Source organism: Sphaerodactylus townsendi, linkage group LG13 (assembly GCF_021028975.2).
Source record: "Sphaerodactylus townsendi isolate TG3544 linkage group LG13, MPM_Stown_v2.3, whole genome shotgun sequence".
NCBI lineage: Eukaryota > Metazoa > Chordata > Lepidosauria > Squamata > Sphaerodactylidae > Sphaerodactylus > Sphaerodactylus townsendi.
The window spans coordinates 24484604-24508381 of NC_059437.1; the positions used below are offsets into that span (position 1 = coordinate 24484604).

Here is a 23778-nt window from a genome sequence, read left to right on the forward strand (position 1 = left end):
TTAACGTTTTTATATCTAATTGTATAATTCTAATTGTACATATCGTTGTGCATTGCTCTGAGTTCTGCTGGTTGGGAGAGAAGGGTTTATAAATCAAATAATTAAATTAAAATTAATCTATTTGGTCATATGTTAAATTAAAGGAACAAGCCTTCTGTTCAAGTTATTATAATAAAGAATCTGCCATTGAAATTCCAGTGCATATTTCATACCCATACATGGGACAAGACAGATCCAAAAGAAAAAGATGGCGCCTAAGAGAGTATGATTTAGATAATATGCAGGGGTAACATGTTTGTACTGGCAGCGAGGGAAAAAACCAGATCATCTGCTTACCTCATCAAAAAGGTTATGCTAGTGAAGAAAGATCTTATGCTTCCTTACATACAGCCTTAAAGTGGCACACAGTGCCATAGCTACAATGAAAGTAGGGAATATGAACATTCATTTTTCATTGCGGCCTAACAGGGTAAATTATTTATTACTGTTTAAAACCCAAGTGGGAAACATATAGCCTATATACCTTAACAGAGTCTTACTAAACTTATGGCAGAAGTATTTACTGTCAAGTATTTAACCTAAAACTGGGAAGAGAGAGGCTGCCTGTCAAATGGCTCAATCCGTTAAAAGGGCCTGCTCTGGCTAAGCCAAGAAACAGCAGCTATGAAAGCAAACCACTCTGCTCTTGATGATTGTCTCTGAACTCCCAGGCACATTCAATCCCAAACTCTAACCTAGATTCTAGAGGTATAGTACATGCAGTAAAGGCAAATTTGCCACAGATCAGAGCCTGCCAGCTTGATCAATAGACATTTTGCAGTCATGCATCACAGGAAAGCAGTTTTTTCTGAACATATTACATTGACTGTATCTATGATCAAGTGTGCCTTCACGATTTCACCTTCAAACACATGTGGAAAATTACCTGTATCCACAAGAGTTTAAATAGTATGCTACTTCTAGAAGAGAATCTACCTCATCTTGAGCATGAAGTGCATGGGCAAATTACTTGCTTCAAGATGGGATAAGAAAAATACTTATTTTGCTACTTTACATGAACAGGTTCTTGGAGTTTTCTGGAATTGCAAAATAAAAGGCAAATATTAATTATTTTCTTGCCATCTATCGCATATGGGCACCCCAATCCAGAGGAAACTTGGGGAATCAGCACAGCTCATGCTGATGTAGGTGCCCACCTCACTTGCATAAGGGCAAATACACCAGCAGAGGGGTCGAAACAACATGCTGCACTAATGGCATCTGTCGTCAGTTAGAATCTATACTAATCCTAGTAATAACTGTTATTTTTAAGGAAATCAATAGCAGACTTCCTTCATACATGGTGATACTGTAATACGGCAAAAGTGTTTGGGACAAGGTAATTACACTATTGAGAGAGAGTTTTCAATGCAAGGCAGACAATACTGAACTGTGTAGTCTCAGTCCTTTAACAATACCAGATTATTGCATTACTGATGGGTACAAGATTTGTTTGTTTGTTTCAAGTCAAATAATAGACCATTAGTTGGAAGCTGGCTGATTAAAGTAAAAGAGTTGTTTAAACTGTTAAAATTAACATTATTACAAAAAACATCAAGATGCTCAAAATAGTTAGATTATGGGATGCTATAATCTTAAAGACTGAAAAACATATAATGAAACTGGAAAATAGGTCATTAGTAAACTAAAATTGGTATAATTTGCTAGTCATCTGTTACTTTGTGACAGCTTAAATAGTTTATATATTTACATTATTTTGAAATGGCCTTTTGTTTTATGCAGTTTATTCAGTTGTTATTTATATTTTTCTCTCTTCTGCCTACATGCTCTGTCAGCCTTCTTTTATTGTTTTTTGTTGCATAAAACACAATACATTTTTAGTTTCATAAGACACAATACATTTTTAATTTAATACCACATTCCTGTTCTGTAGTTCCTTTTGAATCTTGTTTTCAATAAGGAATTGTGTGACCATAAATACCCATATTAAATGAATAAATAAAACTTACCCTGTACTCTCTGGATATACTGTCTGTGGGCATAGAACCTGAAATCTGACTAGAAATTGTAGCAGCGATAAGTTGCTTACACCATTCAACATGGGATCCTGTGGGGCTGGAAGAACAAAACATCATATGTTATGTAGCTAAAGACTCACAGGCATTTCACTCACCCTAATGGCACATTCCAAACAAATGGAACAAACCGTCAAGAGTATTACTTTCTCTCATTTCATGCACAGATTTCCTCGCATCACAACATGCCTTGACATCTAAATGCTGAAAACAGTAGCTTGCAAAATAAATCTCAAAACCATATGATTTCAAACACACTTCAAACCATTATTTCATTAGTGGCAATTAAATTATGCTCGATTCAGACATCATGGCAAACTACTGTTATGGCAACCCCTCCCACCCAGAAAAAAACGGAAGAGGGAAATGCAAATCTGCAGCATTATTTTTCACAATTAGGAATATCATCTAAATAACTGATAAAGCAAAACCCAGATGCTGTCAAGAAATGTTAAAGGAACTAATCATACATGTAACAGGAATTAGAGAATGATTAGAAAACAAATGCTGGTTAGCAAGGTTTTACCTGCCCCAGTAGCCTTACCGGGTATGCAACCTAGAACTCCTGGGAAGAAGAATTGGATAAAAACCAAATAAAAATAAATAAGAGATCAAGGACCAAGATATTGTGGCTTGGATAAAAAGCCTTGCTTCCACTTGTGCTGTGCTGTGGTGATGGCCCTCTAGCAAGTCAAGTTTTCTTCAACACCAAAAGATGTTGATAACCAAGACCATCATCTACCAAGGAACTCAAAAGAACTAAGAATCCAAGGAAAGCGATATGCAGCTGAATACCACATCCATAAATGACAAAGAGGGGCCCAAATAGAAGGAAGGCTTAGGATCCAAGATCTCATTCCTATTATTTATCTGTTTTAATGTATTAAAAATGATATACTGACTTCCCCAGCAGAACTGGGCCCAAGGCTGTACCCACTGTTTCCCATCAGATTAACCCAGCTGCATTTAAACACTACTTGGAAATGTCCCACTGATTTCTGTTAAAAAGGTCCTCACAATGTATCACTTCAGGACTGTGCACTCATTCTGCATTTGTATTTAGCAATCAATTCCATTGAAATGACTACTTCAAAGTGAGTGTGCTCAAGAGTGGGAGGACTGAGATGGGGAGGGGATGCCTTACAGGTGAATTCACTTGGCAGGGCTAGGTAAATATTTCACATGGAAACATTATTCAGAGAATACCACAATCTTTATTTTTTAGAAAAATTATACAAACATTGTTATTTTTTCCACTGAGTGGAAGAAAAGGAGAAACAAACATGTTCTGAAAAACCCGATAATGATAAAATAACAAGATAGTGGATTGAATCCAGTCATCTTTTTCAATCAATCACATCTAATTCCCCTCTTCACTACAAGCTCTTCACACATCGCTTTTGCCCATGCTGGTCCCATGATCCCCAGCACCGTTAAACAGGAGTGTACTACTCCCTTCCCCATCAATGAATCAGACAGTAAGAATGATCTTACTGTTGGAAATATGCAAAGGGGTGCAAGAAAAACAAATCACAGAAATTTTAGGGCTAGCAAATCCACTGCTTTAAACTGGGTGACCTATGGAGCATTCTCAACCTTTAGGAAGGCTCTTCCTTCTGGAATATTCAGACACTCCGGAAAAAAACATTAAAGTTAGATTATGGGAAGTGAAATCAGAATCTGATTTCTGCTGCAACTGATGCCAACAACAAAAATGCTAAATAGTATGGAGTAAAAGAGAACCAAGATGTTTCAAAGTATTTATTTCCTTTGGAAATGAACTACCCTCACCTGCCCTAAGCCCTTGGTTACACCAATACAGTACATATCTGGTAAGGGTCAAAAGTGGAGATTAGCTGATCTAACTCTATCACTTGTCACAAGAATGGCAAGTAAGACACTTAACTTCCATTTTACAACTTTACATGGCTTCTATTTTATTTCTAGTATTTAAGATTTTGATACTTTAATGTATGTTATCTTTCTGTACTAATAAAAATGTGTGGAATCCAGCAATCCATCAGCAAAACAATGACCACAGATTTTCCCCATGTTCTCCACCCCCACAAAATCCCCTTCAGATTCCAGGGAAGTTGATCTGAAGGGTCAAGGAACTCATAAGGACTAATAGCTTTGCTGGTGCTTCAGTGAGGAGAGGGGGAGGGGACAAATCACCCTCTTGCCTCTTGAATTAATGTGGAAGTGAGGAGGGTAGGAGAGGGTGGGCAGCATAGAATAGATTCATGATCTTTGCACAAGCAAGTCAGTAGATTTAGTCCAGAATTTTGCATTTACATAGCACTTTAGCATTCCAAGTGCTTCACACTCAATTTCTACAGTAAGAACATAAGAAAGAGCCTGCTGGATCAGACCAGAGTCCATCTAGTCCAGCACTCGCAGTGGCCCACCAGATACCTTTGGGAGCTCACATGCAGGATGTGAAAGCAATGGCCTTCTACTGCTGCTGCTCCCGAGCACCAGGTCTGCTAAGGCATTTGCCTTCCAAGGTAGGTCCTTTATTTTCTCAGAAGTGCCAGTTTGGGGGGCTTTCCTAACAAAAGGAAACATTCACACTGGGGACCTTCTCAGACACCATGTGTCTAAGCTCTTTAAATATGCTCTTTATATCTTCATGGCTAACAGTACAATACAGATGCACGAAATGCAATTGGCTTACATTATACGTAAGTGTATACAGATTTTATATTCCTAAATGTTGTACAGAATCATGCTAGATCCCTAGATGTTTTCTTGCATAAACGAATGGAAAAAGGGCCGGAAACTGGTATTAAAATAACATTTTAGCATTATATTTATAATTGAAACAGGGAACAATCCTACCTAGAAGTTCTTCTACCCCATGTTGCTGAACTGAATGGGAGCTCTGACTCATGGAAGTACATTTATTAAATCTTGAAAAAACCATGAACTGTTATTTTAATGTTGCTTTGGTAAAAGACCAGATAACATAACACCTAAAATTTATTCACAATTTTAAGTAAAGATTATGCTCAATTATTTCATACATGTTACAGCCCCACCTGGAAATCTTCCTATGCAAGCACCCAAAGAAGTGAGACACACTTGCACAAAAACTATTTAGCACATTCTAACTACACATTTTCTGAAGGTAGAATACATAGTTCCTCCTCCATTTTTTTCCTCATAGCAATCCTGTGAAGTTAGATACGCTGACAGAAGTCACCCAACAAGTTTCATGTCAAGTGGCCGACAGATGTGAAACAGTCAATTGACATTCCAATTCCCATGTGCATACGTCCACACAAAATCTGCACACATATATAACGTGTGTCCATGTATGCATACGTTTATATGTGCATGAGTGCAAATCAATGTACATATTATCTCTCTGTATACACGAGTGCATAGATCTGTGTGTCTCAGAGGGTTAGCCACCTACAAAAGAATCTTATGACACCTTAAAAATTTAAAAAAATCAAATTTGTAAAAAAATAAAAATGAAACAATATTGTGACGCCTTAAAATTAATCTTATGACACCTTAAAAATGGTTATGGCAGAATTTTTTGCGCATATGCGTGTGTATATATTTGTATACAGAGATTCAGGGTAGGTGCACATAATCTGTGCCTGGGGGTGCACGTCATCTCTAGTGTACATATAGTCTGTGGGGGAGCATGTAATCTCTAGTGTGCATATGGTCTGTGGGAGCATGTAATCTCTGTGTGCATATTTGTATATCAAAGTTTCTCACTCTTGGAACCAAAGCAGAGAATCTGAGGGGAGACGGCTGACTCAGGGGATCTGCAACCCAGCCCAGTCCCTCTTCCGCAAGGCGACTCCAGCCCCCGCTCGCCAACCCAGGCCGGAGACATCTTCGCACAACCATACGAAAGGGTGCCATCGCCGCCGCCGCCCCCCCTCCCCCGGTCCTGGCCCCTCTCCGCCTCCTAGCAGATGTCTCCATTCCTCCACCAGCTGGTTGCAACTCCAGGGCTCCGAAGACACTCTCGGCGGGGGAGGCTGTCTCCCCCCTCCCCCCAATATCCTGACGAGAAGGGCGCCCCATTTTCAGAGGGAAACCAACACCCCCCGTCCCCCCGCGCGCTCTCTGCTGCTTTCTCCTCACCTGTCCAACGTCTCCACGCTGGGCTGGCGAGACCCAGCGGCGCTCGATATCGCGCCCCCCGCCGCCGCCGCCGGCCCCGCCGCCCCCGATACCAAGCGGGTGGGTCTCCGGGCAGGTCCGCCTCCGCTCTCCACGGCGGCTTGCCCCGGTCCCGCCGCCGAAGCCGCCCTACCGTCCATGTTTAGGGCGCCGCGCGAGAGAGCGAGCACAGCGCCTCTCCCCGGCCTCGCGCCTGCGGAGGCGGCCACAGCCAGGCAGCCAACTGTCACCTGGCGGCGAAAGCCTTACCCAGAGGCCTCCGCGGTGGCGGCGGCGCTAAGGGGAAAAGGCGGGCCAGGCCCGATTCTGGCCTCACCGCCAGGGGGAAGGCAGGGCGCTTGTAGTGAGGTAGGAGGATTGCTTTGCTCTCACCGTGGGAGTCGGAGAGACGACGAACACGGTTTCTCGAGAACTGGGAGCAGGGATGGAACATCCATTGACAGGGGCAGTGTATCGCGAGCGTCTGACTGCTTGTCGCTTTGATATTTTTCCCGTCCCCCAGGGAGCTTGTAGGGTACGATTACCTTTTCCGCCGTTGTATCCTGTAGGATAGAGTCAAAGCATGTCACATATAATTGACCTTAGTGGCTGCGGAGAGTTTGAACCAGGTTTAGCATTCTGACAGTAAAGTGAGTGCGAGAGAGGGTATTAATGAAAGATCTCCAGGCCCCACTGGGAGATTGGCAGCCATAGTGTAACCATAGTGTACACGCAGGAAAGAATTGCTTTACAATACTAAAAGCCATGTGGCTAGTTAGTTGACAGTTATTGGTACTCAGTTTACTATATGAAAAGCAGAAGGGTGATTGACTTTCATATTCAAAAGCATGGGCACTTCAAACACTTTATATCCCATTCTTTTAACAACTGAATAAGCAGATAACAGAAATGACAACTCAGTTTCCATTTCAGCTTCAAAGACTCAGTATCCATAAACATTCTGGTGATAGTGTTGTGTTTGCTGTTTCTACAGCTGTGATAACAAATCAGTGGAGTGTAGTACCGTGGTTTTCAATTGGTGTTATGTGTATCACCAGTGGAACACAGCGCTCTGGGTGGGATTCAGGTTTTTTATAACCAGAACTGAATTTGCTCTCGCCACATCGACTTGGAAATACCACATTCCTTGCACTACAAACCCTACTGCCACAGACTATCCATGAAGTTTTGCCATGCTAATAGTAATAATCTGTGCATTTTTTCTCCAAAAAAGCAGGCTTTTTGTTTCGATCATGGGGCATGGCAGAACCCTTGTTCTCCGACAAATCTATCAACGATATTTGATTTTGCTTTGTTTCCTGATTTTGCATTCCAGTCACTTATGATTATCAGAACAATTTGTTTAGGTGTGCAATCACTTTTTCCTGGACACTTGCATAAAAAGTTTTCACATTCTTGCTCATCAGTATATGTAGTTGGGGCACAAACTTGAAATGATGGTTAAATTCATAGGCATCCATTCACATCAACTGAATGTCCTTTCAGCTTTAGTCCAGTCACATTGTTAAGAATAGTGCTACTTGTCCTTGTCCTCCATTCCTTCTCAGAAGCTGACTGAATACCATCTGACTTGGGGGTACCATCTTCCAGCACTACATATTTTTTTCATTTTGGATTGTCTCATCAGAGGGTTTTCAAGGCAAAGAATGACCAGAAATGCTTTATCATTGCCTTCTTCTGTGCAGTGCTAAACAGCATTAGCTTTAGCGGCATGGCCATTGTCTATGAAAAATCTTCTGCCGATGTAATCTTCCACTACTGCAGCTGTCCAGTAGCTAGCCTTCAGGGATTCCGAAGGGTGTGGGCACAACTTAGTCTGGTTCTCAGATGTAACCATTCTGCCTTGATTGACTTTGCTAGGAGTTAAGCCTTTGGACAGAGCTTAGAGCCGTTATTGCTTCCAGCTTCACTGACACATACAATTCCCTTTACCATGTCAAGGTATGCATCCAAAAGGAGGATTCTTTAATAAAAAAACAATTTTATTTACATTAAATAATAAAACCAATGATCTACATTAGGTTACTGCAATATGTTTCATGTGGTGCTGCATGAAAACTGACCAGAAGTTACAGTTGGTTTAGCATGCTATGGCCAGAATATTGCCTGGAGTGGATGGTAGGAAACAGTATCATGCCAGTCTTGCTCCACCAACATTAGGTTCCAACTTGCTTTAATAAATTCTGGGTGCTACTATTGACCTTTAAAGGCCCGTATAGCCTGACAACAACATACCTTGAGGACTGCCTTCTCCCAGATGAACCTACCTGCTCATCCTTGGAGGTGATGTTTTTGTTGCCCCCACCATCTGAAGCTAGATGAGTGGCAACCTGAGAAAGATCCTTTCCCATCATGGCACAAAAATGTGGAATTCCATCCTCCATTCCCTCTATCAGCGTCTTCCACCAGCAGGTGAAAACTTTGTTTCCTCTGACATACCTCCAATATGTTATTAGGCCTCCTTCTGGGGTTGTGCTTTTAACTGATATATAATTTAACTGTGTTTTTAATTGTTTTAGTGTTTGCCACGTTGTGGACACCTGCTAATAACTATCCCATGATACTGGTTGCAAACAAACAAATGGTGTACACAGCCTCTTTCCTAAAAGTGTGAACTTTTAGTCTGAGCAACCTCTGTTACCTCCCTAATTTAAACATTTTAGTAAATTATGCAGTCAAGCATATTGGAAGAAAACTAATAGGTATACAAGGTAAAAACAACCACACCCTGAGCCATTTCACTTGTGAAGTGTACTACTTTAGAAAGTTTCTCCACAAAGGGCACAACTATAAACTGGATCATCTCCAAATTACACAATTAAAAGACAGCAGTCTTTTCTTTAAAACACAGCTATAATGTTCCATTCAGTCTGTAGTTACCCAGAAAGATAGGCATAGAGGAGGAGTGGATTTTTTTATTATTTCATGACTTAAGCAGGTATTAAAAAAACACACACACATACAAGTGAACTCTCATCAAGTTATACTTTCCCAAATAATATTAACTATACAAAAATCAAAATGCAGCATCACCTGCAGTGGTGACAGCTAATGAGAAGGCAAATGAATTCAACTCGTTTTACAATATTTCTCCACATGCACTCCACATGCATCTCAGTTGAGCACGTAGTGTTTTACTTAGAAAAAGCAAGCAAAATATCAACTTGTCCATACATGGCAGAATGCAAAGACAAAATGCACACACATTTCTTGTAGGTATATAACCAACAAAATGCTTTAAGGCCCGGTCTGGGGGGAGGAGCAAATTGACTTGTGGAGGTGGCAGAGGCCTATGCTGGCAGATTTCCCCTCCCCAGGGTACTTACCCTGGCAGAGGGGCAAACACACCGCCGGGTGGGGGCCATGGCCCTCTGGGATGCTAAGCATCATGTCAGTGCTGCACTGCTGTGGGCCCTATCAGCACAGCCAGAGGCATTCACCCTGGCTTTGTGGGCAGTCACCCCATGGTCCAGGGCTCAGACTTATGCCACCCTTTTGCATGGCATAAGTCCATCAAGCCCTATGGAGGGTTTTCCAGTGGCAGGTTTTGGGTTTTTTTGTCTCACCACACTGCCAGAAAGCCCTCTGGAGATGGCACAGAAGCCCGAGCATCCCTGGCTGCCTGGGGCTGTGAATTGGGCTGCCCAGGTTGTGATAAGTAATAGCATATTGAAAACTGCAAGCAAACAATATAAGAGTCTGCATAGATTCTCAGCTGCAGAATTAAAACCAGCTGATGAGTTAAATGTGAATGTCCTTGTCATTCAAGTTACTTATTTAATGTTTTAGATTTGTCTCTATTAGGAACAAACCATCTATATGTGCACTGAGATACAGAAGAGGTAAGTTACCAGAGAATGAAATTTAGAGGACAAATACCAAGTGAAAATCAAATCATGCATTAGCAAGCTGAACTTGTTACTAGTAACTACTTCAGTCTATTCCTGAAGAAGGTAGTGCAAATTTCTTAATATACCATTTACTGTATTAATGTGCTCCATTTTTCTTGCAATGAAAAAATACTATTTCTAAAATATTCCAATGCCCTCTAAAATTAAGAAATTTATAGCATTTTATGGACTGACTAACTTCAAACCCAAAATATTTACACTTTACAAAAAAGGCTGTATATTTAATACATTTATATTTAATTTACACATCCTATAATATCCTTGCACCACCATATATTTTGTAGGTTACATGTACAATAATTTACAAATGGCAAATACCCTAAAGGAGTCAAATACTTTAAAAATAAATCACATTAGCTATGAACAATCCTTTGTAAATCCTATGCTTCATGATGTTCTGAATGGACCAAATACCGTTTAAAATTTTAAATGCTAAGCCAGGGGTGGCCAACCTATGGCGCTCCAGATGTTCATGGACTACAATTTCCATCAGCCCCTGCCAGCATGGCCAATTGGCCATGCTGGCAGGGGCTCATGGGAATTGCAGCCCATGAACATCTGGCGCATCACAGGTTGGCCAACTCTGTCCTAAGCAAACCACAAATTAAAATATCAAGTTGTAAGGTCTGTGCTGGCTTCTCAAGTGCTTATAACATTTGTAAAAGATTCCTGAAAGGAACAAATTATAAAATTTGACAGGAGACTTTCATGAAGACAGCAAACTAAAGAGCTACAAAATTTCTCTTTCAGTGCGCTTACTTATTTTCTGTAAATAAATTTAATATACTTCATAAAATACTACTCTGTTAAGGGATGAGGGTACACACACATACACAGAGGCCACTATGTCTCATCTCAAATGTTAATCTACTTTGGAAATAAGGCTACTGTTCTGAATAGGCACACATTTTCAGGAAATTTCTGCTGTGAGAGCTTATTGCCAGCACTGCAATAACTGCAAGAAACTAGAATTCACACAGTAATTGCTCCTCAAAATTATGTTTTGTGAACACAAGGTAACTTTGCAGTTCACTTTCTTCTTCAAATTTCTCTAGGACGATGATGCTCCAAAGATGTGCGCAAGTGGTTGTGCAAAGCCCCCAACAGCATCAATGGCACTTCACTCAGTATCTGAAACGTGCATTTTAAGTCTGAGCAGGAAAGTGTCCCTAGAGGAGAATGAATTCATGCTCCTCTTGGGTGGTGATACTTATTAATGGAAACGATTTAGCTAAATAGATTTGGATTCTGCACAGAGTATAAGGGGGAGGGGAATACGCAGCTTTTAAAAATATTCTGACTGCTAGTTAGATAATGTTCCCAGGTCATACGTTTTGAAAGGCACATAAATCCATTTGAAAAGCCCACTTGTGTACAAACCCTCTCTTCTAGGGACCGAGAGTTCAGGAAGAAGCTATACATAAGGCATCAATGTTTTCTCTTGTCCGTTACAGCAGAATAAGCACCACTTATGAGGACACACACACACACACAAAGCCAACCGATTCTCCCTCAAAAGTGAGTTTGCACGTGGGGCATCATCTGAGAGGAAGAGGATGAGGAAGATGAATTGGAAATTTTTGGATTGTTTGTTATTTGCAGTTCTTCTAGCCGTCTCATGTAATCATCACGCAATGCCAGTAGCTCCATGTAGCGCTGCTCCACAGGATTCTGCTGCTAGACAAAGTACAAAAGTTGTTGTTAAAAAAAACAAGTGTTGACAGCCATATACCAAGACTTTACATCTGAATTTCAGGATAATGGAAACCTCCATATGCAAGTCAGTTTATGCACAAACTGATTTTTGGATGAAAATTTCTTCCACAAAGTTTCAGTAAGCTGAAGTTACACTGGACACAGTGTGTAACAGACTCCTCTCTGTGATACACCTCTGAAGATGCCAGCCACAGATGCAGGCGACACATCCGGAACAAGATCTACCAGACCACAGCCACACAGCCCAGAAAACCCACAACAACTAGTTCTTCCAGGAAGTTTCAGTAAGCTGAAGTCACACCAACTGAAAACTCTTTTCAAAGATACAGAAATGTTGCTATTTTTACCACAGCCCATTTCACACATAAAACAATGGTCCTATCCTGCCACAAATTAGAATAAGAACTGAAACATCAAATTGCTGGTCTTGATCTTTAGGAATCATGCAAGTCACTCATTTTCTGAGACCGATAGTTCATTTAAAAACAGCCTAATAATATATACACCCTCAGTATTTTAAAGATTACGTCCATTGAGCAAGTCTTTGCACCAGTGAAACTGGAGTTCACCTATAATTTTTGACAATTTGTTATAATTGTTACACTGTATATGATCATATCTAGAAACCTTTTCCACTTTGGAACAGCATGAGCTGTTTAAATATATAGCTCCAGGGCTAACCGCCTTCCTATGTGACCGTTCTCAAAGTGTGAGATTCCTTACCCAAGCCTCTTGCAACATTTTAAAGCAGTCTGCTCTAAAGCTAATTTTCCCATATTATTGAGAGATGGTGTCTCCACCTTGGGTAACACAAAGCCCTCCATTTTGTTGATACCTTTTGTGCCAGAGTGTCCTGGAAGGCAGACATAACCCCACTGTGCCTCATCTCTGTCCCCACTCTCTCAGCCTTCTCATCACCAAGCCAAAGTCAAAACAACTGCAGCTAGACAAACAATCCATCTCTATGACAGCTACAACTGGGGAGTCCCACTATGCCATCTGCCATAAATGGCTTCTTTTCCCCTGTTTTTGAATTATGGTTGTGTCTCTTTGCTATGGCCTGTAGCTAAAACAAATAAAAGCTTAACTATTTTTTTCAGTAAATTAATTTGTACTTTCACATTTTGAAAATACACTCCATATTCTCAGAAATATCTTTTAAATAAACACACAAGATTTACTGAGGCCACAACTCTGAAAGATATGTAGAACACTTATCTGGCTTTCTTCCAGTCCACAAAGCACTGTAAATAATATTGGAGCAACTACAGGAAAGTGCTGTCTTAAGACTGCTGCTCCTTTCTAGTGGCTCACTGATAAAGACTGTTTGTCAAACAGAGGCGCTCTCTTCTCTTTTCAATCCCAGCTGTTCCTCCAAATCTCAAGGATAAGCAGCACCAAGTGTGTACCATATTTTTCTGCTCAGTGAATCAGCTTTGAGAATAGCTAACCAGCAACAGAAAAATGGAGAGCTCCCAAAGCAATCTCAAGGAAACCACAGTGAAGAAGCAAAAAAAAAAAAAAAAGGCGTGGGTGGCGTTCAACTATAGTTCTAAAAACTCTGCTCCTAAGCACATTTCTGTGACACAAGTTTGCCTATGTCCAGCTTTGGATATTCCTCCAAAGCAGAGACACAGTTGGGAAAGAAACTCATATATTAATTGGCTTTCTTCTCATTCACACTGAAAGCTGGAGAAGTTATATATCTCCACATACAGGAAGATGCAAACAACAGATATAGAAACAAATTAACTCATCTCATGGTGAAAGGAGAAGCACCTTCCCATCACAGACATTTGAGGCAAACACACAAATGACTTACATGTATGCATTTCTTGTATTAGCATAATATCCAAAGTCTCTCTAAGGTGCTGCTCATAGACTCCCACAGTTCTGAGCCAGGGATCTCACATACATGATTGTAAGTGGACACCAGATAAATTACTTGCAAATAGTGCCATCTTAAAATACAAAGCACTATGTAGATTGAAACAGACCCCCTTAGTCAGTGGACAAGTCCTCTGAGAAATATTCATCTACAGCTGGTTGTTAGTGTATGACCATGCAGCCATTTAACGTGGTCTTTGACTGGGTCTTTAATAACAGCAAAGGTATCTCCGAATCTTAATGCAGGCACAACACAGGCTGTGTTTGGGATTACACCTCATCTCAAGCAGCGACATTTTGTTACTCAGAACTGGCTGGAATTTCAATTTGCAGAGGATACTATACTTTTACGGTAAAGTTGCAGGATAGTCAGATGTAGCATACAACTATGCCTGGAGAGTAACCCACAGCTTGTTTGTATATATTCATTAATGGAAAAAATATCCAAAGTGCAGCTTCCAGGTAATGCCAGAGTTAGGATAAACGCACCCATTTGACTGCTCCAATGCACTTTATTATAAGTCACAAAAGGCAATAAAGCCTTCTGTAGCAGGCAAGCAGAACAATAATCATAGTTGACAAGAACTATGGAGAAACCAGCAGTGATTCATGGTTTAATTCCTCCAGCTCGTACCCTCCCCTCCCCACTTTGCATGTTCCCTTGGCAAACACAGCTCATGTATACAGAACTAGGTAAAAAGGAGAAGCCGGCCTAGTTAAATAAGGCAGAACAGGTCAGAGGAAGCAGCATCTTCAAATCTTTCATTTGCTACTTGGAGGTTGTGTTCCAAAGGCTTCACCATAGCCTGCAGCAGGCCTTACCCATTTCAGTTGCCTGCTCTGTAATAAACTTTAAGTTCTTGCTTTCTGCTTGTGACAGAACTGAAGTTTACACAATGTTAGGCCAATCTGCGGAAACCCAACATCATGTGTGGATGGCACTGCTTGGCGGCAGGGGTCTAGCAAGAAAATGGCAATGGTTGTCCTGTATTTCGATGAGCAGAATACTCTGGGCTTTTATAATTTGGTGCAGAAGGCTACCAGCAATTCTTGGGCCTTTTTTGGAGGACAATGACATTTTTTACTTTTAGACAGGCTGTTCAATTTACTAGTTAAGACTTCTTGTTTTAAATTATGAAAAAAAAACACCCTTTTACTTCTTGCCCTGACCTGAATGGCACAGGCTAGTCTGATCTCATCAGATCTCAGAAGGTAAGCAGGACTGGTCCTGGTTAATAGTTGGATGGCACTGGAGTGTAGTGTTGGATGCCGCAGCATCATCACGGGCCATCACCAGCACTGGCATAGCAAGGATGGGCAATAGGCGTGGTCAGCAGAGCAGCCCAGTCGGCTTCCCCCCTGGTCAGTCGCTGTGTTATGCCAGTAGCTGGGAGTCCCAACTTACAGGACCTCAACCGGCAGGATAATGCGGATTTGGGGCAATGGGGCTTCTTGGTGGTACCCTCTTTAGGAGTGGCGAGGTAGTGGAGCTATGGCACTGCAGCTAGCCACCTGGCCTGTGGCTGCTCATGATATTCCAAATGTTATTTTTTCATTGGTCTGATGTATTTTCTATTTTTCTAAGTTGCCTTTATCTATGTAAATTTGTCTTTGGTTATACAGAAACAGTTTACAACTCTATAAAGTTACATGCAAAAAAAGTTTAGCCTTCTAATACTCCCCCTTTCCTTATAAACTTGCTTACTTGTTGTCTAATCCTCGGATTCCATCGAATATAATAATTGACCCAGAGTTCCAAATGGCGCATACTTGCAACTGGATAAAGAGCACGATTCAGTTCTTTAGTATAAAAGGGATTGGTATACTTTGATTTTGCACTGTTTATCAGGGACCACAGAGATACAGTTTTTTCACTCAACTTCTGCAAAGCAAAATAAAGAATCAACATTAATTTCTAATTTTCATATATAATATTACAGTTTGTCTTGGTAGCTTGTACACTTCAAGGTTGTACAGCCGCTACATTCATGCAAACTGGAAGCCTGCCAACATGCATATCAGAAGCACACAGGCCCTGTCATGGACCTAACACATACAATCGCTGTTTACTGTCAATTGGATGAAACAGGGATTTCTCTATAGGCTTCTGCCTCCATACACACATGGAAAATCCATGTATTAAGCAATTCACACACTACAGGAATTGCACATATTGGGTGCATCACAGGGACCATGTCCTCCTGACACATTTGGTTGGAAGGCTTCCAATTTTTTGTAAATTTAACTTCTGTGCAGGTATCCCAAATAGCCACTATCTAGCAAAATTAAAAGGTGAGACACAAACCTTACACTTTAATAAAGAGCAAAATGGGACCTTCATGCATTCTCTTAACCGAAGCTAGGAAAAAAACAATGTTGCACCTACCTGTAACTGTTGTTCATCAAGTGGTTTTCTGTGCAGGCACACATGGGACTGTGCATGTGCAAGCCTGCTTGCCCCTCCAGCCTCATGACCATTTTGGTAGGAAATCTTCTTGCCTGTGGCTCCGAGGGGGAGGGAGCACTCTGTTGCTACAGGCATGCCTGAAGAAAAGCTTGATAATTCTTCTCTGCGGCAGGCCTGCATATGCGCAGTCCCATAAGACCACAGAGATGAACAGGCTTGTTAGAAGGATAAAACAGGAAGGGGGGGAACCATGTATACTCTTGCTTGGAGGAAGGGCTGGATAATCCATAAGGTAATTTCTTCCAGTGGAAGCCCTTTAAAAGATTTTCAGTTGCACACAAGTAGCAAACTCCTTCTAACAAATATTCCGTTATCGTTTCACCCAAACTCTGCTACCCAAATACACCCATGTGGAATGTTTTGTTTCATTGTAAAACAAGCATGAGAATATTTTCCCTCTCCCACTATTCCCTGCTTCCCTTCCCTGAAAGCCCCTATTATAGCAGGAGTCCCCAACATGGTGCCCATGGGCCCAAAGGTACCCATAGACACTGAAAGAAGTGTTTTTAGAAACGAGGTGGAGACAGATTGGCTTTTGCTCAGCAGGGCTTCTGACTGGCCACTGGAGATTCAATTGATTGATTGTGGAGATTTTTTAAAAGGCTGCTTATCACACAAAGGTCTTCAATGTGTGACTGAAGGTAAGCTGTGGTGGCCATTTTGTGGCTGTTTCAGCCTCTTGCAGCAGTGCCTGTGCTGACCATGCTGTGTCAGAATTCCAAACAGGCCTGTGGGCTAAAAAGGTTAGAGACCCCTGCCCTATAGCCTCTCCCCTTCTCCTGCTTTCTTCTCTCTTTCCACCCACCAGCGAATCTTTTTCTTCCTGGCTTTAAGCTTTACCTTCTCCCTTCTCCATGTGAAAACTTTACACAGTGCTGACTACTGGGCAGGGCCTAGTTGTACGGTAGAGAATCTTTCTACATAAACCCCCTTCCCACACTATTTCCTCTTTTCCTTCTCCATATCCTCACCTTTTTTTGTTTTTTTCCTTCCCACTTACTACCAGTCAACCTTTTGTCTGCCCCCTTCCCCCACAATCTTCAAGCTGTAGTTATTATTTACTTCCTTTGTATCCCATCTTTCTCCACAATGGGGGGAGGGGATCAAAGCAACACATCATTACTCCACAACAACTCCACGGGGAAGTCAAGCGGAGAATATGTTACTGGCCCAAAACCACCCAGTGAATTTCCAAGGCAAATTGGGGATTCAAACCAAGGTCTCCCAAATTCTAGTAGTCCAAATGTCTTAACTACTACACCACACTTGCTTTTATGGGGTGGCTGCTGTTGAACAGAAGTAAGCAGCCTAGTCTGGGTGAATCATGCAAGTTGGATGGTAGTCAATTACCCAGTAACTGCTGCCAGGCCTGGTCCTGATGAATCCTCCCTTCAAAGGTCAAAATATACCTAACTTTAGATTTCACATATTTCTTGAAACTTGGGCTTTTCTTAGGGTTATGGAAAGATTTATCTTGTCTGTCCATGGCTCTAGTCTCCAAATTTAAGTATCCACAAGTTTTGTCATTTGATAATTAGATATACTGATTAAAGACATGCAGCTCTCATGACACAATCTCGCACGTACCTCTCTTTCTCTCACAGAATCACAGCTATACAAGAATGTACCAAAGCGGCAGCTGTACAAGTGATCCAGAATAGTAATCAAAAATTGCTCATTGAATTCAAAAGCTGTCGGAAACTATGGGAAGAAAAAGTTCAAACCAATAAAATTCATTTAAACATACTCATCTAATAAAAGTGCCCTTTGTACTTTGCAGAAGGGCTATAAATACAAGTAGAAAAACTATAAATACAAGTACATTAAAACTTGTACACGAGTACATGAAACAGTTATTTAGCACCAACAGTTGGCTTTACTGGTCAGCATTAACTAGAGTATTCAAATGGCTTGATCAACCCTCTGCTAGTTGCTTGATCATGCAAGACAACTTCAGGTTGTACAGCAGAGATTTATAGCTTTTTGCAGAGTTAGTAAATTATTTAAGACAATTCCCAAACAATTTACAGAGACCTACCCAGAATGAAGTAAACAAAATTACTCTTTTGTAACCGATATCAGACACTGTATTCTGGGAAGACAACTTACTTGCTTAGACATCTGCCAGACACAGTCAATAAATTGGAGGAAAATGGGTGATCTGTCAGCATCAGCATGATTTTTGTCTCCATGGCCAATTCTCTGAAAAGAAATCAGGAAAACCCCACTTGCATCAATTAACTCTGTCACTGGTAATAACTGATCTTTCCACTGGATGGTAAGGATAACTTTTAAGCCCCCTTACACAGAGCAGATATGGCATAGATGTAAGAAATAATGAATTCTTGATTATTACTTTGAATTTTCTGTAAACTGAATGATGGCAGGAGGCCAAAGGCAAGACTGGGTTTTCCTTAATGAATTCGTAGGGAATGCACAGTGCAAGATGAAGCCTTGTGCCTCACTGAAGTGAGAGATGGTCTATTGTGTACGATCTGAGCAGCATTTCCCTCACCAGTGGAATCAATCAATAGGACTTTGCAGCTACTTCACTGTGATCCATTTAGAAACTTCATTTACCCCAGTTAAGAGATGCTGGATTTTTAAGTCCAACTGTGTTCAAGGGAAAAGAGTTACACTGCTGCTCTCCTTTGGCTGGATCATGTGCTCTACAGCTTTTCCTCATTTAACGCCCAAAGACATTTTATAAAGAAAATGGTAAGCCCACTGTATTTAAGAAAATGCATTTCATAAGCATTATCAGTTTCAGAGAAAGCATTAACACTGAGTGAAGTATCAACTATAATTCTTGCAAGCACACTATCACATTCACCATCTACCAAAATAAAACGTTCTCATTAACAATTAAGCATCATCCTGTAATGTCAACCTTTACTAAACTGGAGGGCTCCTTTATTCTAAGGCAGCCCCATTGCCTGGACAACTTGAAACTAAAAGGAACAAATGGGTTTTAAAATGGACTTGGAGCTGTTTTTAAAGGGCATGTAAGTTTATTATTCAAGCAGCAGTTAGCTGCCAAATTTCCAGAGTTATGCTTCTATGCAGCAATATGGTTTTGCTTAAGGCAAGGATTTAAAAGCCATGTCTTTTTGGTCTGGGAAAATCTGCTCAAGAACACAGTTAGCTTTGACAGTCCAAGTTTGCTTTAATGGTCTAATGGGAAACTAGCACAGATAAATCATGTTTATGTACATGATAGCTAGACACAAAACACTATTCTTTAGATCAGTGTTAAATCAACAATGGTAATAGAACAGTCTGACTCTGGCAAATGCGGTCTTAATCCTTTTAGTAGTTTACAATACCTTTTATTGTTTTAATACTTTAAAGCTTGAAATAGACACAAGAGTCTTAAAATGTAAGAATGAGCAGCAGGAGGCTAATGCTTTTTCTGGGGCTATGTTATCAACACAGAAATGCCACATCAAAAGGAACTGCAAAATGTCACCACCAAGACATTCCTGAAGGAAAGAATACCAATATATATATATATATTCTGAAGCCTTCCAAGTCTCAAAGCAATTTCAGCCTACCCAATGCAACACGAGGAAGTCAACAAATACATTTAACACACGAATAGCTGATCGGAATTCACAATTGGACATTGTAAATGCAAAAAAGAATGTAGAACACAAGCCTCAAAATAGCACTGCAACTCAACTAAAATAATAATCTTGCTGCACAATACACGTTTATAGTGCTACTAGGGTCCTCATAACATCATTTCAGGTGGATAGGCCTGTTAGCCTGTAGTAGCAGAACAAAACTGGAGTCCAGCAGAAGCACTAACAGGTCCTTCTTGGTAACAACCCCCACCTTCTGATCTGGATGTAAGGGTTGATGGATCTTTTTCATTCTTTCTTGTCTTACAAAGTAAGCTTTGATTCACAAAAGATTATAGCCTGTAAAATTTTGTTGGTTTCTATGACACTATTGGACTCAAATTTTGTTATATATTAGTAGATCAGTGTTAATAAGTATTAATCTATATTACCGGTGCAGGAGATCAAGGACCAGATATAACCAAATTGTTAACTTGTTAATTTTTGTTAGTATTTATCAGTACACAACAACCACAAACTGAGTTAAAAATTATTTATCTACTAAGTTTGCACTAATTTTGAACTCAATTATCTACTTTTTAGGGGTAAAAGAAAAAGAGAAAAAACAAACAAAACAAAACCCAGTCCTTTAAAATCCAGATATCACCAAAGAAGGGGGGGGGGGTGCAATCAGGAACAAAAATTGAAAAACAAAAGTACATATAATAAAAAGAAAAAAGACTCAGGCGGGAAAATGTATCATATAATGTAATTGCCTAACACAGACAGTCTGTTGAAATCCAAGTCCAAATCTGGGTCCAAATATCCAAAAATCCAAATTTCAAAAAATAAAATCCAGATATCTAAAAACAAAGTACCAACAACACAGCACCAAAAGAGATCCACTGGAAGAAAAGCGGAGTGGCCAAAAGCAGCAGAATTAACCAAGATCCAAGTACAAATTAGCCAGAAATCCAGGTAGAATCTGAGTAGAAGGATGATTCTATGCCAAGTTTTGTCTTATCCATCAGACTGTAGCCCTCTGCTATGCTTTTCAACATTACAGTTTCAGTTCAAAGCAGCAGACAGATTTATTTATTTATTTATTTATTATATTTGTAAACCGCCCCATCCCCTAAGGGCTCTGGGCGGTGGACAACAAACATCATAAACAATTCAACAATAGCAGTCACATTTAAAATCAATAAATACATAAATTACATAAAATTACAGCGTTCCATGTAAGTCACATGACGTCCAGTATTAAACTATCAATAGATAAAAAGACCCCTCCCGGAGAGGGGGCGGTATAGATGTTATAGGCTCCCAAGATGATAGAGGGAGGAACAGGAAGGGCGCGCACCATCAACGGCCGGCTTCCCCAAAGGCCCGGTGGAACAATTCGGTCTTACAGGCCCTGCGGAACTCTCCAAGATCCCGCAGGGCCCGGACAGATGGTGGGAGAGTGTTCCACCTGGCTCGGGTGGAAGCCAGCTGTATCATTGGCTTGGGTGGAAGCCAGGCGTGGAGCACCGCACATTGCAAGCGCTACAGGAGGTGAAGACCCCCGACGGAACTTTGCCATCACGAAAGCGAGACAGGCCACGGTGGTGGCGCTGGAGGAGTACCGAGGATTTTGGAGAGCTTGGGAAGTGTGGAGAGCTAGCTGATAGAGGGGCGAGGATAGGAGAAGATATTGCAAGGCCATTAAATTCTAACTGTAGAGGACGACCTCTGGGAGCCTGGCACTCTACTGCCCCAATTGACTACGGCTGGCTGACTGTGAGAGAGTTGAGCGGGCCGGCTCTTTGGTGCAGTTGGCTGAGTGGATAGCACATTTACGATCTAGGGCCGGTGGCAGAGGCCTGTCATTGCTTACCATCAGCTCCATGAGCCCCCTCTATATTTGGCTTCCAGTACAGGAGTGGCAGCCGGGTGGTGTGAGCCCCGTGCTAGCCATTTTAAGATCTCTGCACTGTGTCTGTATGTGGGTGCAGGGGCCTGGTGGCAGCAGCCCCCTGTTTTTGTTATTGTTTTTGTTGGTGCCCTTCTGCTGGCCTCATGTTACTATCTTACACTTGCCAGGAGTCTGTTTATTGATTGATCCTTTACCCCTGGTATCTACTGCAGTCCAGTGGTGGGAGCATTGGGATTCCTCACCAGAGGAATCCTCACCATTGGGATTCCTCACCAGAGACTGTTGAGAAAACTCAGCAATGAAGGAATAAGAGGGGAAGTCCTCTTATGGATTAAAAACTGGTTGAGAAACAGGAAACAAAGAGTGGGTGTAAATGGGAAGTTCTCACAATGGAGAGATGTCAGGAGTGGTGTCCCCCAAGGATCCGTTTTGGGACCAGTGCTCTTTAACCTATTCATAAATGACCTGGAAGTAGGGGTGGGTAGCGTGGTGGCCAAGTTTGCAGATGATACCAAATTATGTAGGGTGGTGAGAACCACAAAGGATTGCGAAGAGCTCCAAGCGGACCTTGATAAATTAGGTGAGTGGGCTCAGAAATGGCAAATGCAGTTCAATGTAGCAAAATGTAAAGTGATGCACATAGGGGCAAAAAATCCAAACTTCACATACACGCTACAGGGGTCAGTGCTATCAGTCACAGACCAGGAAAGGGATTTAGGCGTCTTAGTTGATAGTTCCATGGGAATGTCAGCTCAATGCATGGCAGCTGTGAAAAAGGCAAACTCTATGCTGGGGATCATTAGGAAAGGAATTGATAATAAAACTGCAAAGATTGTCATGCCCTTATATAAAGCAGTGGTGCGACCGCACTTGGAGTACTGTGTCCAGTTCTGGTCGCCATCTCAAAAGGATATTGAGGAGATAGAAAAAGTGCAGAGAAGGGCAACAAGGATGATTGAGGGACTGGAGCACCTTCCTTATGAGGAGAGGCTGCAGCGTTTGGGACTCTTTAGTTTGGAGAGGAGGCGGCTGAGGGGGGATATGATTGAAGTCTACAAAATTATGCATGGGGTAGAAAATGTTGACAGAGATAAATTTTTCTCTCTTTCTCACAATACTAGAACCAGGGGGTATTCATTGAAAATGCTGGGGGGAAGAATTAGGACTAATAAAAGGAAACACTTCTTCACGCAACGTGTGATTGGTGTTTGGAATATGCTGCCACAGGAGGTGGTGATGGCCACTAACCTGGATAGCTTTAAAAGGGGCTTGGACAGATTTATGGAGGAGAAGTCGATTTATGGCTACCAATCTTGATCCTCTTTGATCTGAGATTGCAAATGCCTTAACAGACCAGGTGATCGGGAGCAACAGCCACAGAAGGCCATTGCGTTCACATCCTACATGTGAGCTCCCAAAGGCACCTGGTGGGCCACTGCGAGTAGCAGAGAGCTGCACTAGATGGACTTTGGTCTGATCCAGCTGGCTTGTTCTTATGTTCTTATGCTGTTAAGTAGATCTGGTCGGTGACTTTACCTTTTTTCTCTCCTTTTTTCTGTTTTCATTACTTCAAATTAGTGAAGTTATTAGGTGTATAGGTGTAGTGAATTATTTATCTTGCTTATTGGTTAGTATTAGACGTTAGAGTAGGCTAGTAGAGTTAGTTTAGTGGCAAGAATAGGCCCACTAGTAGTGGGATTTAGTGGGGTTTTTAGATAGAGGAGGCGGTTAGGACAGGGGGCGCCACCTATGGGGCTGAGGATCCCAGTGTTGGTGGGACGGGGTAAGTACGACGGTAGGCGGCGGCCATGTGAGAGAAGGCGGACGAGATATGGCTATGCTCGCTTGCCTTCTGACCTCCGTCCTATCCCAATGTACGATGGTGGCAGAGTTCAGACATCCCCTGCTTCATCCCTGGTGTTGATCAATGCCAGGTCCATCAATAATAAGATCAAAGTGCTCCAGGATTTCCTTGGAAAGCTGCAGATGGACCTGGTTTGTGTCACCGAAACCTGGTTGCGTGAAGGCGAGACTGTTGCCTTGCGCGAGGTCCCCCCCCCCAGGGTTTGCGTGCCTCCACCGGTCTCAAACC

The 23778-nt window shown here is 41.6% G+C and overlaps 2 protein-coding genes across 12 annotated transcripts in view; both read right to left on the bottom strand.

Moving 5' to 3' along the window:
- The window catches only part of MTMR1 (myotubularin related protein 1), a 46468-nt gene extending 40005 nt beyond the window's left edge, over positions 1 to 6463 (bottom strand). For 4 of the 8 annotated variants that reach the window (XM_048513944.1, XM_048513940.1, XM_048513942.1 and 1 more), the window contains exons 1-3: positions 6186 to 6463; positions 2620 to 2640; positions 2010 to 2115 (exon numbers count right to left, since the gene is read on the bottom strand). In XM_048513944.1, coding sequence (XP_048369901.1) covers positions 2010 to 2115; positions 2620 to 2640; positions 6186 to 6364 — 306 coding nt within the window. In that variant the 5' untranslated portion in view covers positions 6365 to 6463. The remainder of the gene's footprint in view (positions 1 to 2009; positions 2116 to 2619; positions 2641 to 6185) is intronic. The other 4 variants (XM_048513945.1, XM_048513941.1, XM_048513943.1 and 1 more) reach the window with 1 other exon arrangement.
- A 2658-nt stretch (positions 6464 to 9121) lies between these two features.
- The window catches only part of MTM1 (myotubularin 1), a 45260-nt gene continuing 30603 nt past the window's right edge, over positions 9122 to 23778 (bottom strand). For 3 of the 4 annotated variants that reach the window (XM_048514441.1, XM_048514443.1, XM_048514444.1), the window contains exons 12-15: positions 18315 to 18407; positions 17793 to 17906; positions 15444 to 15620; positions 9122 to 11812 (exon numbers count right to left, since the gene is read on the bottom strand). In XM_048514441.1, coding sequence (XP_048370398.1) covers positions 11648 to 11812; positions 15444 to 15620; positions 17793 to 17906; positions 18315 to 18407 — 549 coding nt within the window. In that variant the 3' untranslated portion in view covers positions 9122 to 11647. The remainder of the gene's footprint in view (positions 11813 to 15443; positions 15621 to 17792; positions 17907 to 18314; positions 18408 to 23778) is intronic. The other variant, XM_048514445.1, reaches the window with a different exon arrangement.